Genomic DNA, 17,681 nt, shown 5'->3' on the forward strand with positions numbered 1-17,681 from the left:
TAGAGCTTATTTCTGAGACGCATTATTTAATCTATGACTAAATTTAGGTGGCTCCGGTTTCCTCCCACAGTCCAAAAACACACGTTGGTAGGTGGACTGGTGACTCTAAAGTGTCCGTAGGTGTGAGTGTGTGAGTGAATGTGTGTGTGTGTTGCCCAGTGAAGGACTGGCGCCCCCTCCAGGGTGTATTCCTGCCTTGCACCCAATGATTCCAGGTAGGCTCTGGACCCACTGCGACCCTGAACTGGATAAGCGGTTACAGATAATGAATGAATGAATGAATAAATTTAGGTGTTTTACTACCTTGAGTGTATATCCTGAATGTGGTGCTGTGGCAAGTAATTTTATCACAGCAATGCTTTCTAAGGCACTGCCTTATGGGCAGAAAGGCACAGGGGCAGCTGTGTTCAGTTTTGGACCCAGCCAGAGCAGCAGATGGAGAGTAGAAGGCATGAAAATGGTCGAGCTGGGGATGAGGTCACTCTCCAAGTCAAATGCCAGTAAGCCATTTTATTCTTCTCCCCACAGAAATTTGGAAGGAAATTACCCCCACTCACACCCTCTCAGCTTTCACTGTTGCTTCTTATCTCTTTCTCTCTTTCAATCTTTTCCTTTCTCCGTGTGTCTCTCCACATCTTGACCTACTTTCCACCCCCCACACCCCACCCACAGGGTGATTCTGTCGCTCACGTGATGACTCTCTCATCTAATACTATCAGCTAGGCTGAGTGAAGGCCTCCCGTCATCTCTCCTGTTGGAAAAACCACACTTCCAATATCAGTGTGCCTTCACAAATGCCCTTTGACAAATGAGGGCATTCCCACAGTGCTGTAAATCTCTCAGCACTGGACACTCAAGTTTCTTTCAGAAACTGGAGGAACAATGTATACAAAAGTGTAAACCAATAAAAAAGGAATATATTAAACTTTATGTAAATATGCAATTTTAAAAATGTATTTATTTATTTATTTATTGGGTGTGGGGTGGGGGGTGTCAAAACGTTTGTTAAAAATGATATTGACCTTTAGCTTCAAGAATTCGAAAGTAGTAGACCAAAAAAACCCCAAATATTTAATAACAGAACACTGGCCCTGGACAACAGTGCGGAGTAAGGTTTTATGGACTGAGGCATGCTCGAAAATGAAAATAGTCCCTGATTTCATTTTGGTTAAACAAGGATTGCGTAGCCTTGCAACAGCTAAAAATCAATGCTGTTCATTCACCACTTTCAAATCACACCTCAACATAGAAACAGTAAAGGTCCTCTAAGAGGATAAAACGTCACAATTTGATTCTGATTCCTTATGAAATGATTCACTCCATGAATTCACTCTACAATTCACATATACATGATCAGGTTCATGATCAGATTTTAATCATGTATATATTTGCAAATAAATTATAATAATAATTAAAACATTCTGCATCACAATAATTTGGAAACAATTTGAAGTACATTTCAAAAGATATTTGTTCAAATACATGGACGTTACTAGAGAAACCAACTGTTTAAACTGTGGCTGAGAATTGCACTCAGACTTAAAATGAGTGCAGACTTTGAGTTAGAACATGGTGATAAATCATATTTTCTATTATGATTTTGGCTTCCAACCAGTAGCTCCATGCCGAGTGCATGTGTTGATTTTAAAATTCCAAAATTGATGCAGGTGGATTGCCACCTTGATTTAACCGCATTGTGAAGCATCATTGCATTTTTACCCCCCACGTGCGCCTGTCGGATGTGTGTGTGAGATATACGAGGTGGGGTGTGACGGTCTCAGTGGGGGGTGGGGAATCATTCTGGTGTCTTCATAGATATTTTCTAGGTTAGTAGAACACAGTTGTTTAATGTTTTTGAGGTTAGCAGGACATTGCCTAGTCGTTTTCTGGTTGTATCTGCATCCAATTCATTTTTACCCATTTATATACATTTCCGTACTGATTACAATACTGACAGCACATGCTTCATTAAAGAGAGCATGTAAACTGTATGGATTTCTATAAACACTTAAACTGCAAGGTCCCTCATAACTAAACACATACACATTCCTAAAATAACAGAATTATATAGTTAATAAATAACACATCTTAAAGTGACTAGCTCACTAATGCATCTGCTGTTTAAGGGGGTTAAATTATACAATACAAAATATGTTAGATAAATAAGAACACATTTAAGTTCCTATTGCAGATCATGAGCTGCACAGTGTTTTGCATTTATATGAATATTTTGATGGGGGGAATCATATTTTCATACAGGGTCTTTGAAGTAGACCCAAATTCTTACCCGCAGGGGCAACAGCGCTTTATAGATCAAAACATAAGGAATGTGCTGTTGTTGAATAATGCACAAACTCAGGAGTATGACGTGAACAAAGAGAGATTGGGGGCTGCGGGTTAATAAACACACACAGCAAATATGAAAAAATAAATAAATCAAACAAACCCTGAGATATGCTACGGTTTATGCCCTGTATTGTATATTGGTTATTTATATGCATTGCTTCATCTCAGTGTTTTTGGCTGGTGAGAAGGTCTAGGTTGGAGGTCTCAAGCTTCTGGCCTACTAAAGAGCTCACATGCTTAGGTATATTGAATTTATTCCTAAGTCTGGCCATTAAATCAGTTTTTCATTTTTTCAGCAGCTACATGTTTACACCTGACAGACAGCTCATCTGACAGTTTACACCTCATCCGAAGCAGAAGCTGGTTCCCCAACATGAGGTGAATAAAGCTAGGCTGATGCTTATAGAGTAGAGCACTACTATACTGTCCTATACCGTCTTAACCCTGTCTCTGCTGGTTTGGCTCCTTTGTTTAGCTTGCCATGTTCCATGAACTACGTTTTTGTTTCTCTTCTCCACCATTGCTACACACCTGGGAGTGGTGGGTTGCCATGGTCACTAAACATTCTCAGGTGCTCCTTGTTGTTCTTTATATACTCCCCTGATCTTGGCTTGGCATTGTGTAGCACATGAGGTTTGGTAACGTGTGTGAACTAGTCCCAGGGTGTGAGAATTTTACTGTCCTTGTTTTCTAATCTAGTCTTGTATCTTGTTTCTTAGTCTTGTCTTTCAACATTCGTTTCAACATGCACATTAATATTCCAAGCCACTCGCACATATATCCTGCTTCCAAGCATTCTTTGTTACAACTTCATTAAAGAGAAACCACTGAACTGAAACTAATGAAACCTTGACTCTACATTCAAACCTGAAGTCACTAATAGTGGCTCACCCCAAGGATAACATTCATTCATTCATTATCTGTAACTGCTTTTCCAATTCAGGGTCGCAACCAAGTATTATAGTCTTTTTCCATTCAAAGATATAGGAGGTGTATGGCATAGCAGATGGGACAGACTTTTCTAATGAGGATTTAGTGATAGTGATTGCCTTACCTCCCTCTGCCACACAGGGTTGATGGTGTTGCAGACAATGCCGGACCGTTTCTCCTGCCCGTGGTGGGGCAATGCAGGGAAGATGCTGTGTTTACCAGGGTGGATGGCAATTTTCAGATAGGGGTCAGGGTTAAAGAACATGCCCTTCTTTAGTCCAGTAGCCTGGAAATCTGACCACACACACAGTGCAGGAGATGAAGTTTAGCAAAGAGCTTAACGCAGAAGTCAGACAAATTAATTGCCTAAGGTAAAGAAAGCGAAACCGTTTTAAAAGCACTTCACTGTTGGCTCCAACCATTGTTTCAATGCTGCCAATGACAGCAAGACTCTGCCAAAAGTGAACCGTATTACGTGAGTGTGTTTACGTGAGTGTATTTACTAGCTGCACAGCAGCATGTTGGAGCTTGTAAGTATAGGCTCGTTTGAAGATGTTCAGTGGTGATCAATAGCAGCGGCCCCCAGGAGACGCTAAAATTAGACGCCAACTGAAAACTTATCAAGCTTAATTATCATCTGCTAATTGAAGACAGTGGCCATGGCAGTTACTATGGTGACAAACATATGCACATGGTCACACACACACACACACATACAAACATGCGTGGTGCGTACCTGACAGAGAGAAGCTGATGAGTCTTCTGCTGCCCTGGCTTTGAGGCACCTCATCTGCAGAAACTGGCTTAAATACCTGGGGGGGAGAGAGAGAGAGAGAGAGAGAGAGAGAGAGAGAGAGAGAGAGAGAGAGAGAGAGAGAGAGAGAGAGAGAGAAAACAATATTTCTTTTCTTTAAGATAGCAGGCAAATCTGGGCCTGATCTGGGCCACATTTGGCATTTACAGAAGTGTTTGACTTTTACTGGCAAGTGCTGTGTGGGCCAAATATGAACCAACTGTTGATTTGGCCCAGATTTGATCCACAACACACATAATATCTGGCTTGTGGAAGGCATCCAGACTCCAGAGTCATGCAAGACCAAATGTGAGCCATAAGAGAACTACAGAAGTGTGTCACGTCGGTGCTTTTTGTACATGTCTGTTGCACCTACTGTTACAGCTTGCACTTTATTGTTTATAGTATTGTTTACATTTGCGCTGTCCGTAGCCTTAGTTACACACACACAGCTGTCTGTTAAAAAGGAAAGAGTGAATCACACACTCATAGAGAGACAGCATCTGCAAGTGATCTCACTGTAGAGAAAAAAAAAAAACACTTCAGAAATCGCTCACACCTCCATCCCTGTAACACACTCCACACAAACTGAAAGTCCACCTACAATAAGCAAACCACATCAGATCTCCACTGAAACCAAGGTCGGCTCACAACTTCATTCTCACACCCTCTGTGTATGTTCATACACTCCACTAAAAACCAACTCAGCATCCCCTCGTAACTGCAGTGACAGCTCTTCTTGAAATATTGCTGTGTGAGTTAGATGTTTTCCAGCCAATAAAGATGAATATGGTGAGGTGATGATGTTGGGTGGTTAATTCTGGATTTCAAATGATAAATGATCAAACCCATCACAAAATCATAGAAAGTAGCTTCATCACTGGAGAGGCAACTTCAGAGCATATGCTAGGAAGCATTAAAGAGCATTACACACAAAAGAGAGAGGGAGAAAAAAGAGAGATAGAGACAGAAAGAAGGCAAGACTATCTTTTATACTCTAGTTGGATCAAGACAGACAGGGAATTGAGAGTGAGAGAGAGAGAGATTGAGATATCAGAGTTAAGCTAGTCTTAAGCCATCAGAAATTATAAACTGAGGCAGTGTAAGGTTAAGCCGATATTAATAAACTCAAGATTATCTGTCTCTATGCCAGACGAGGCCTAATCTCTCACTCCAAAAGGAGACAGATGGCCTTTGGTGGAACAAAAAAAAAAAAACGTGATGAAACGTGATGGATGATAAAAGTGGTTTGTCTTCCTCTCTGCTGTAGATTGACACTTGCTATCTGTACAGTAATCTGAGAGAGAGAGAGAGAGAGAGAGAGAGAGAGAGAGAGAGAGAGAGAGAGAGAGAGGGAGAGAGAGAGAGAGAGAGAGAGAGAGAGAGAGAGAGAGAGAAAGCATTCCCTGGAGCTGGACCATCATCTGCAGAGTCATGCCATTACATGAGATCAGAGGAAGGGTTATTACACCACATGCTGGGGCTAAAGGAAGCCAAACCCATCTTTAACAGAGGGGCATGGTAGACATGAGATAAGGTTTGGCCATCATTCCTACTGCTCTAGGAAAATTGGATTCACATACATCTAACACACACACACACACACACACACACACACACACACACACACACACACACACACACACACAAATAAGTAACATATCATTGCTGTCCAAAGAAAAACATGTATCTCCAAAATAGTAACAATATAGGAGAAGGAAACTGTCAGTGGAAGTCAATGTACAAATATCTTATTCCAAATAAATTTGGAGCATTTCTACTGGTCCATTCGTCATGAAATTCACACAATGTGACAGACAACTGCTGTGTTCAAATGATGTAGTAAACTAAAAATCCACAAAAAATGGAGAAAAAACTATTTTCTTTGGACAGCAACAATATATTCATGAGCGTTTTCATACAGCATTGAGATATCTGTTGTAAGGTTATATCCAAAAGCAATGTTTGTTATTTTAACTTCCTGTAAAACAGTGTGCACAATTTTACTGACATTTTACAAAAAAATATATTTTAGAACAAAGAAGAGAAATTATAAACCATTTTATTGCATAACTTTCACGCAGACCATATTTTACACACAGGCATTATTTAAAAAATTAAACTGAAAGCGGAACAAATTTTAACTGCTTTGTTGCTTAGCAACCATAACTTACATTTAACAGACTATATATATATATGTGTTATAGGTTAATATATTGTGCAACTCCACACACACACACACACACACACACTCTCACCGGTGCTGAGGGGTTCCTCACAGTCACGCTGGGTGTAGTGGCCCTCAGCGCTCCGCTCACTCCGTGGTAGTATTTAAAGCAGATTTTCGTCTCCGCTGGAGGAGAAAGTGAGAAAGGTCAGGGAGAGTCAAGACTGACTGGGAGTCTCTGAGCTGCTGGACTTATTTGACTGAGAGTGAGCTGACTGACCATCAACAGGGGGTTATATTTGGCATCCATATCTCCATATTTTTTTAATTTTATATACGTACAAATATAAACATAAAATGATAAATATATTGTCACTACCAGAACAAATACATATATACACACACCAATAAACCATAACATTATAATCACTCATGGATGACACACATGTTTCAGAACAATGGTGCATGTGAAAGAATATATTAGGAAGTAATGCAACAATTAGTTCTTGCAAAATTGTTGAGAAATTGGCAGAAAACCTGGGCAATTCTGACAAGAATAAAATGGGGGGTGTGAGGGTGAGGCTTGTTGAGGCAACTTCATATTTAAACAGCTTACTATGCAGGTGGTCTTATTATTTTGGCTCATTGGTATATACATCTGATAGCCGTCTTTTGAACGTCTGTGTTTGAACGTCTTTTCAACTTTCATTTTCAACATTAAGAAAACGTTGATAAACAGCAGTCATTACGTTATTTCAACGTTGAATCAACGGCTAAATGTTTACTGGGAACAGATATTGGTAAGATCCAGAAACCACAGTTTTGACAGCAGCATGCTAGCTACTTTTCACCAGCGGTAACAGTGTGAAAAAGAAGCAGTGTACTTAGTGTGTATGTTAGACAAAATATAAATTTCACCATAAAAGTCCAAAGAAGTCCCAGCACCAACAGATTCACCAAATCCATGTTTAACCAAAAAAAGGACACTACTCCAGACAAAGAGCTATTCATCACCACCTAAACTGCTGAGTGTCTGTTTGATTCACAACTTAGCTATAAATACCTCCACGCCCTCCACCTTTAAATGGATTAATTTACTGCTTCGTTAATTCTACACTGCTCAAGACTGCCAGCAGCAGCACTTCCTGTTAGCAATATGGCTGATTGATGGGAAAGGGGCAGGGCTCAGACTGCCGGTCTTTGGCAAGAATTCTCATCCTCTTTCTCCCCCACTGTCCCTCTGCAGGAGAAATCCACCCACTGATAAACCTGTTGTCCTTTAGTAGCAGTGTGTGTGTCTCTCTGTGTGATAAATAAATAAATAAATAAATAAATTTAATACAAACCCAAATAACTGGTAGGAATTTATAAAGTGTAGAAATTCCAGTAGTAATCATATTTCATTCTTTTAAAAAAATAGCATTTGTTTGTTTGTTATAGAGAAAACAAGCTTTGACAGGGAGTTCCTAATGTTTTGATGTTGACTACAGAGAATGAGGGCTATGATTTCAGAGGCCTATATTACAAACAAAAGGCAAGGCAAGGCAAGGCAAGGCAAGGCAAGGCAAGTTTATTTATAGAGCACCTTTCATACAGAAGCAATTCAAAGTGCTTTACAGAAAAAGAAATTACATTAAAAGCCAGAGTAAAATCATAAATTCCAATAAGACAATTACATAAAAAGAGTAAAATGATTAAAATGATTAAAACAATTTAAAATGACAATAAATGAAAAGAAATAAAATAAATAAAATGCCGTTACAGAAAAGTGCAGAATATTTTAAACTGAGCTGTAAGCCTGCTCAAACAAGAGAGTTTTAAGTCTTGATTTAAATGTGTCTAACGTTGGGGCACTTCTAATATTCTCAGACAGCTGGTTCCATTTAAAAGTGGCATAGTAGCTAAATGCTGCCTCTCCATGTTTAGTTTTGACCCGAGGCAGGACTAACTGACTAGTTCCTAAAGATCTGAGATCTCTGCTCGGCTCATATCTCTGTAGCAGATCTGATAAATACGCTGGTCCTACCCCATTGAGACATTTATAAACCAGTAATAACACCTTAAAGTCTATTCTATAACAGACTGGTATCCAGTGTAAGGATTTGAGGATGGGGGTGATATGATCTCTTCTTTTGCTCCGAGTGAGAACTCTGGCAGCTGCATTTTGAATCAGCTGAAGCTGTTTAATGGTCTTTTTTGGAAGTCCAGCTAAGAGACCATTACAGTAATCAATCCTGCTAGAAATAAAAGCATGGATAAGTTTCTCTAGGTCTGGTTTAGTCAGAAAATCTCTAATCTTACTGATGTTCTTAAGATGGTAAAATGCTGATCTAGTAACCGCTTTAATATGACTACTAAAACTGAGATCTGAGTCCATTGATACACCAAGGTTGCGAGCCAGTTCTTTAGATTTGAGGGCTCTCGAGTCCAGATACGTAGCCAATCTTTGTCTCTCAGTGCTATTCCCAAATAGTATAATCTCAGTTTTATCTTTATTCAGCTGCAGAAAATTGTGTCCCATCCAGTTTGTGATGTGTTCAAGGCACTTGCTTAATAAGTCAACTGGGCCAGAGTCGTTTGGGGACAGGGCCATGTAAATCTGAGTATCATCTGCATAGCTGTGATAGGACAGCCCATAGTTCTGTAGAATCTGGCCAAGAGGAAGCATATATAAATTAAATAAAAGTGGACCAAGAATAGAGCCCTGGGGGACACCACAGGTTACTGGCATGTTCTCTGAAATATTATTTTCTATTTCTACAAAGTAGTTCCTGCCTTCCAGGTAAGAAATGAACCACTTCAGGACTGTTCCTGAGAGTCCAACCCAGTTTGCGGGTCTATTTTCTTGATAGACTCGAAAGTCATATTTCTTGATACCATAGATGTAAACAGTACACAGGACCACAGGATCAAGGCATTTTTTGTCATATTAAGAATGGAGAAGTGCATAACAAAGAAAAGTATAAAATGTAATTAAATACTGCAATATATTTGGAAACTACTACCATTTTAATTTTTGTCGTACCGCCCAGCACTACCTTAGAGGTACAAACACACCTCCACTCCACAGACCTCCACTATCCCACCCTACCATATGGATGTTTAGCAGCTCAGTTCAGCAGTGTTATGGCAACAGATATATCATCATCCACAAATCCATTACAGATACAGACCACTGCTGAAGGCTAGCAGTAATACAGCACTGTGTACAACCACTGAGCTACAAACAGAGATTTGTAGCCTCTGCAGTGTGTCATAAGAAAATGAAAAAACAATATCACAGGGTTAAAAAAACTCCAGTAGCAGCTTGCTTTTCTGCACAGTCATAGTGGTCCTGCTACACAACAGCTAGCAGCTACAAACCACCAGCGTATTAAAGATATTGTTTATTCATGAGAATATTATTTTGGAAAATGATGCTCATACTCATAAAATTTCAATGAAATGGATGTTCAAAATTTTGATATCTCAGTTTTCAGTAACATAAAACCACTTACACCATCTCACACCAGAACCTATAGCCTCGAGCACAGATATTAATTGGGATTTCTAATTTATGTAATTTATCAGGATTGGCTTATCGCTTTGAGCAGAGTTATTAAGAGAAATTAAATGGCAGTTGTATGGGTTTTCAGTCCGAACAGAAGGTTTGTACAGCAGCTTTGAGGAATGGTGTACAGCGGTTTTGAGGAATGGAGGCCACGTGGCAGCTACTAGATATTTAAGGGGTCTTCTATACTCCTACAAATAATTTAAAAAACCACATAATTCCTCCTCTTCAATAGCAACTTTGGTCATTGGATCAGTGCCAACTGTATTTCTGAGTAATATTATCATTATTAGATAAGACAAAATATCGCAAGCTTTTGAAGGGATAGTGTAGTTATTTAAACAAAATACAGTACTGCCTCCCCTAGGAATCCATTCAGTCTCTTTTACCATAGTTGTACGCAATGAGCCCCTCACAGCAACCAGAAATGGCCAAAAGCCGGCCACGCTGGGGTGTGGTCCTTAGTTTCTCTGCAGAAATCTTCAGCAGATTATGTGAATGAACACAGAGTGATTGTTTCCATGGCAGCTATGTGCAGTGTAATGATGTCCTGCAGTATTTAATGTCCATGTCCACTCGTAAAGCTGAAGTAAATGCTTGCAGAGATCAAACCCATCTCACTACACCCAGCAGCATTATCATCATCCTGCAGCTCTGAAGCTCACACTGAAGATCTGGGAGTTGATCTGATTATATGAGGGAGTTTGTGTTTTTCTTGTGTGTGTGTGTGTGTGTGTGTGTGTGTGTGTGTGTGCCAAAAGACATTGTTGTCATTCATCAAGAATGTATGTGCAAAAAAATGTTGGATATTAGTGAAGTTATTTTGAAACTAAAAATCACCCGGAAACCAAAGCAGACTCAGGGAAAACTCACCAAGGACCCCTGTGTGTGTACTACAAATTGCAGAGATGTGTTTTCCTATTTCACAGATATCACTGGGCTTTCACTGAAGACAGTGAGTAATATAGACGCTGAATGTATGTTAGTGTGTGTGTGTGGGCGAGAGAATTCCGGTGTCTCATGCAAGTAACAGAAACCTCAACGTGTTTATCCAATTAAATAAAATTAAATACAAAAAAAGCTTGACTTACGCTCAACAAAGTAGGAGTTGGCTTCAATCTTCCACACGATATGGCCTTTGTGTGAGCCATTCACACCGCGGTTCTTATAGTCCAGAAAGTTCTCTGACAGCACTTCGTCTGTAGAACAGAGAAAAAAGTGTCAGGTAAATGGGAGGGAGTTCTGTTTTGTTCTTTTTCTCCCTTCTTCTTTTTTTTCTGTCCCCGCACTTATCTGATGGGTGAACAATGCCTTTCTGAGTGACTGGTAGAATCCTAAAATGCACATTTTATGTGCCCTGCAATTAAACTGTCAGTCACTAACGTGACAGGCACAGTGAGCGTTAGTGAAAACATGAGCTCAAACAATTCGCTATTCAGGCATTAGCCAATGTATATCAGATTCAATGGAAACTTAGTCTCACATAGACACACGCACACACACACACACACACACACACACACACCATACATTACCTACACTTTTACACTATACACAATGCCACAACCATTACTGGGTCCCAAAAAAAGTAAAAGAGAAGTGTGGGTGTGAAGCCCCTCACAGGACCAGACTTGCAAGTAGAACCTTTAAATTGGTACAGAACCGTTACAGATTTATAAACCCTTTAAATGTTGAAAATAATCTTTGCACTTATTTTTCCAAACATGGTTTTGTAGGGAACCAAAAGGCTGTTCTTCCATATCACTGCTCAAAGCATTAATTTTTTTCCCCAAGAGAGCATGAAAAAACCTAATTGCATTTCTAATACATTTGAAGGAAGATCAATTAAGAAGATTTGGATTCCCTTAAGGAACAACATAAACAGCTCCCATTAAAAAGAATTGTTTGTATGTGGAGGTGTTGGGGAGGTGCTGAGACCTTTGAAACGCAGAGTGAATGGAGTCTGGACATTAAGCGGTACAGGCTTTATGGAGAAGATTAATAATAAGAAGACTGTATGAGGAATAACAATTAAGTGTTATTTTCTTGCACTATAATTACAGTGAAAGTTTGACTGATTACACATTTCATTCAGTTATTAGTTCCTTAAGAATTAGCCAAAGGTTGTCTGGGTAATTTTGTGTGGCAATTTTCTTCCCCTCTTTCAACAAGGAAGAAATTAGCGACAGCGTCTCAAAAGCATGGTGTTTAAAGAGTCTTTTATCAGCGCTAGCAGTCAGAGGCTAACACTGTTTTGATTGTCAGCATGTCTCTCTGGGTGGGTGATGAGTAGCAAGGCCCCCCTTCCACAATCACTCAGGATAATGCTAGCCAACACAAGCAACTGTTAGCTAGCATAACAAAACTTGGTATTTAGTGCTCTCTTCCAAGCGTGTTGTAGCTGCCCAATGACAGGAGTTTGTAAACATCTCAAATCTCAGAGGAAGTATATGTTGGCTAGCCTTCACCTTCCCAATTTGGTAGCACTGCATGTGTCCAAGAGTGGAATTAGAAAATAATAAAGATGATAAAAAAAGGATAAATAAACAAATGTGATGAACATACAAAAGGATGTAAAGCTGTAAAGCACTGTTCTGTAAAGCAAACTTCTGTAGCAGTTGCAGCAAAGCACTGCATTTGAGCACATTTGAGCATCTCCTCTCTCTGTAGCACTCCTGCAGAATAAACCTAATGACTTTATTAATCAGTTACAGTACAGTGATTCATCATTGTAAATATGAGGCATTTGTCTTAGTAGGGAAGTCACACGCAGCGCAGGATAAAAACAATCACAGTCGGCAATTCACAGAGAGACAGATACAAACTAAATCGCATGAATAAATAAATACCTGTAGAAGATAATAAATGAGAGCAGGCAGCAACAAACAACACTGACATCTGCATAAGCAGCCAAGAGGGAGTACTCAGCCTCAGCTTTCAGCACTACTTTCCATCTCGCTTTAGCAAGCAGCTCAATTATGTATTCGGCAACTCAGAATGTAGAGAGACTCATTAAAGAGCCCATATTTTGCCTTTTTCCGATATTTTGTTGTAAAAGAATATAAACAGTGTATGGGCTCTTTAATGACTCTATAGCTGTGTATTAAATCTCAGAATACATAGTTTATTTGTTTGCTGAATTAAATCTCTCCACTTAAAGTTCTGGTGTGGTCTTATGTGCATGTTTACATAATTGTTTGGCCACATTATTCCCACCAATTTATGATCATTTTTCTTTATCACTTAAAATTAAAAAGATTTTTTTTTTGAACAAAACTCCTAAACGTAAATTTAGCAATTACTCCACTAACTGTACTCTGTAAGCTCATGATCATATGGAAAAGTGTTCAAGGTTGTAACATCACAAATGTAATGAATTATGGATTTTTGCAGCCATATATGGGCATGTGAATGAATGGTACATTTTTATGGCATTCCCTTCCTACTACTCACCAATGAGGTACATGCCTATCCAGTCTCCAGCATCCACCTCCTCCTTAATGTCCCATGTGAGGGTGATGTCAGGTGACAGGCCGATAGCATAGTGCGAGGTGCTGGCGGTCAGTGTGGAGCGGCAATGTGAGGTCACCAGGTCTGTGTCGCTTGTGGAGCGTGGCAGAGTGGACGTCAGCTCCTCTGCCACGCCATTCTGGAAGTCCACATTGGGGAAGTGCTCTGGGTTGAAGCTGTGCCGTATCGGATCCTTGCTCCGGCGCCGGGGCTGAGACGAGCGAGACGGGGACGCCATGGCTGCCAGCCCGAGAAACCGGTTCTGGTACAAGTTCTGATGGAGACACAGACAAAGGATTGATGAGTCCAGAGTATATTACAGTGGATTTCAATCTCAGTGTTAGGAACTCCATCCCAGATAGCAGACATATTTGGACCTTATTTCCAGGCCCTATAAGGTGGACCTGTGGCTGACTTGAGGCAGCCTGATTTACTCTGAATCAATGCCATCATTAAGAGCCAAATGTGGGCCATAAGGATACTGCTTTATTTAGGCCAAACATTTTATGCTATCTGCGAAGTTTCACACACTGAGAGATTCACTGATCTGATTTACCCTGTAAACACAAAACACATGAAACATATTATACCTACAGCTTTTATGATCTCCCAAATCAAAATCCTCACCACCCTGCGACCTCCCGTTCTATAAGTTTAAATGGTCTGCCGCTTTGTAGCTGAGTTGCTGTGGTTCCTAAATGCTTCCACTTTCCAATAATACTACTCACAGTTGATTATGGAATATATAGGAGGGAAGATATTTCACAAACTGTCTTGTTGTGAAATGACTCATTCTTTCAAAAATGTATTTAAACCTCTCTGCATGAATAAGTGCTTGATTTTAAACACCTGTTGCAAATGAAAATCATGAATTCAATGATTAGGTGCCCTGTTCTAATACTTTTGTCCATATATTGTATCAGTACCAGCACCAGTACCACTACTCACTTACTTATGACTTTATTGAACAGGTACCAACCACACATTCTGTACTGTTTCTTACTGGTGGTTATGAAATTGTAACAGTGTAGTCATGCCATGCACATGTATACAGCTATATTTTGCTCTTGTAACTCTAGTACTCCTCTGACTCCCACCACATTCTTGCATATGGTACTGTGATGTTGCAATTAGTTTCAAGATCAATAAATTCATACCTTATCTTAATGTCATTGTAACAGAATTCCAATTGCAATACCAAGAAACATTGTGATGTATCAAACTATATATCATAATGAGTGCTGTAATGTTAAAAATGAATCTCTTCCTGATGGATACATGTGCATTGTTTGGTACATGATATAAATAAAGACATTTTCGTCTTCTTTTTTTATACATGGGTCTGACCACAAATTCGCTCCTCCAATGAAGATAAAGTACAGTCATGTCCTGGGGGCCCAGATTATGTCGAGTCTGCAAGACCAGGGTCAGAGAGACACAAACAGGAAGAAGTGCCCCCCCCCAGGACAGAGTTGAGTAAGGGATAAGAAACCACAGCTGTGCTAGAAAAGGAAGTGTATTCTTTCCTTTCAGAGAAACAGCCACATGTCAGGTGCATTAGGGACCTCTTTTACAGGCGCTAAGATAAGAGTGTGCCTGCCAATCGAGCTCTGATGCCCATATCTAGAACTCTGGGTCAAGGCTGGATTTCTCTATGATAGAAGTGAAAGGTCACTAGTCCATTTGACAAAACTTTGCTGGTTTGTTTGGGGTTCATAGGTGAGGTTTTCAGTCTTGTAATGTCAAATCTACGTGCAGCTGTGTTTGTTTGCATGTAGAATTTACACTCAACATCACATTCATTTCTGCTTTTGAGAAACTGAGCTTGGACTCAGAAATCCCAAAATGGACATAACGCTGACTACATGATGATGATGACACAATTTCAGTGGTTTCAGGGAGTTTTGCATATAGCATCTTCTTAGATTAGGCTCACAGTACCAGGCCTGAGGACTGCATGCACTGCATATTTTTGAGACTAACTCTGTTCCTGAAGTGCTGATAATCAGTAGTGTAGTAGTAGTGGGAGATATATGATATACTGTTATCACTATACACTTTCTGATAAGACATTCTGGTAAGACTTTACTGAGCGGCAGATTTCACAAGCTTAGAAAACACCCACATGACTATTCATGAAGACTGATATAAAGTGATAGTGTTGGTTTATTCCAACAAGTTTCAGCTGCTGCACTGAGATCACAGCTAAATTACCAGCCTTCATGACAGCTGCTGTTGGAAAGAAGCTTCTTAAAAGTTGAAATACATTTATGCCAGTTGTTATTAAAAATGTATTTAACTAATATTACCTATTGAAAATCATTTTTACCACCCTTCTCCTAACATTCGTAAATGTTGCCCTTGGCCCTGTTTTGTGCCTTGTTCAAAGAAAAACCTTCTCAAACACAACCTGGACATTAGATATGGTATGTTAGGTCTGACAGACATATTGTCTCTTCAAAGTTCCATTTGAAATTCATTCTATCTCTTACTGCCCACATGAGACCACACAGAACACTAATTGTCACTAATGTCCACTGTTATCCTAACATGCTCAATATTCTTCTTAACCTTGCGTTTGGTTGCAGCCTTTAATCTCGTTTCCCTTAAGTGTTAAATCCTATCCATCCATTCAGAAAAGAAACAGACTGAATATACAATGACTCTGTACCAGAAATACACTGAGGGTATTGTGCATTTTCCAGGTTTAGATGCAAAAAGTTTACATTATGCACAAAATCAATGCACAGTCCTAAAAGGCGTCACTTACAGCCCATTTTATTCATAGTAAAAAGCATAGTAAAATGTAATATAAAATACTCTTCCACTGGCATATACATTTGAGGGAGGATCATGCAAAGAGATATGACACAAAAACTTGATTCTTTTTAAAGGCACATAAAATTTGTTTTTATTTCAGTCACTGAGAGATGCACACATTGAAATGAGGGGATGACAGCCAGCATGACTAACAGAGAGAGAGAAAGAAAGAGAGAGAGAGAGAGAGAGAGAGAGAGAGAGAGAGAGAGAGAGACTGTTGCTTGTACTGCAGTTTGTAGTTTTCTGAAGAGCTTCCCATCCTCCATTCATCTATTCATATCCTTCAGCTTTCTGTCTGCTCTTGCATGTGGGTACTGATCACCACCTGCTCTATATTTTGACCTCCAGACCGCTTTGTATCCTATTGCTAACATAGCAACAAAGCTAGTGTGCACTAGTGAGCATGGTAAAACTTCCTAAGGCTACAAGACACTTACAAATATAAAGGATTATTCCAAAAAGCATCGGCTGCCTCAAAGGCTGCTTTAGTCCGCTTGACTCTAGAAATAGTTGAAAAATTACACTTGTTGGAAAACAATTTTACAAATGTTTATGTAGGTTGTGATGAAAGCCTTATATAGAGGTCATGCAGCCCTATGAGCAATGATCTGCAGTAAACAGTAATACAGCACTAGCTAATCAGTGGTCTGTTAGAATCATATATTTGTGTTTGCCTTGTTTATGAGCGAAACTGGACATCTCATTAGGGCCAGATTTCCTGTTGGTGTCTGGCAGATAGAAGAAGAGGACCTGTCTTTCCATTGTTCAGTAAACACTGGCTTCAGTATGAGTGGACAGTGATGACTCATTATGAAGAAACGTCTTTCCCCATCTACAGCTCCTCTATAAAAAAAAGTCTCTATAAATATTCAAATTTTCTATTTAAGCCATTCAACTATTTAGAAAAAGACTCTCAAAGTGCCCTTGACACCATAAACCTCTCAAAGCAAAGACTCAAAAATAAAATCACCATCCAGAGAGACACTCTTCACACACTACAAGAGTGTGCAACTCAGTGCAACTAGTTTCTTCCTCTCCTCTGTTTCACTTGTCCTGTCACCAGACACCCATTAGCATTCATGCAATACAGCAGTCATGCAATTAGATTTTTCAAATATACTGCATAAAAACAGTATTCAGCTTCAACTTGTTTGTGTTGTTGTGTGATACAATAGGGGTCCCAATATCTACAGCACAAATATGGCTCTTTGGTACCACCCCACACCACCAGTGGACCAAAGTATCTTTTATTTTTAATCAGGACTTGTAGATTTGAAAACCTACACCCCAAATGAAATCAGTCAGCCAATGAAACAGTGAGGCTAATATTGCTAAAAATGTTTTTGTCAATACTTCACTACTTAGCACTGCAGTTTAACTATGTCAGGTCAGTTTTCATTAATAATAACATGGCATACAGTGTCAGAACCCATACACACAGCAAATCCAATCACAGGGATAAATTTGTCTTTTGGTTTGCATGTTTTGTACTCCACACAAGTGTATCTACTAAATTAATAACCTTTAACTCACTAATAAACACACATGGACACATTCAAAGAACC

General features: G+C 39.5%; 1 protein-coding gene across 1 annotated transcript in view; it reads right to left on the reverse strand.

The window, feature by feature from the left end:
• LOC136675916 (E3 ubiquitin-protein ligase HECW1-like) overlaps positions 1-17,681 on the reverse strand; it is a 43,824-nt gene that overhangs the window by 19,069 nt on the left and 7,074 nt on the right. Inside the window, exons 2-6 of the mRNA XM_066652725.1 lie at positions 13,240-13,570; positions 10,878-10,985; positions 6,328-6,422; positions 4,013-4,088; positions 3,401-3,570 (exon numbers count right to left, since the gene is read on the reverse strand). Of these exons, the coding sequence (XP_066508822.1) occupies positions 3,401-3,570; positions 4,013-4,088; positions 6,328-6,422; positions 10,878-10,985; positions 13,240-13,570 (780 nt within the window). The remainder of the gene's footprint in view (positions 1-3,400; positions 3,571-4,012; positions 4,089-6,327; positions 6,423-10,877; positions 10,986-13,239; positions 13,571-17,681) is intronic.

Source organism: Hoplias malabaricus, chromosome X1, assembly GCF_029633855.1.
Source record: "Hoplias malabaricus isolate fHopMal1 chromosome X1, fHopMal1.hap1, whole genome shotgun sequence".
Taxonomy (NCBI): domain Eukaryota; kingdom Metazoa; phylum Chordata; class Actinopteri; order Characiformes; family Erythrinidae; genus Hoplias; species Hoplias malabaricus.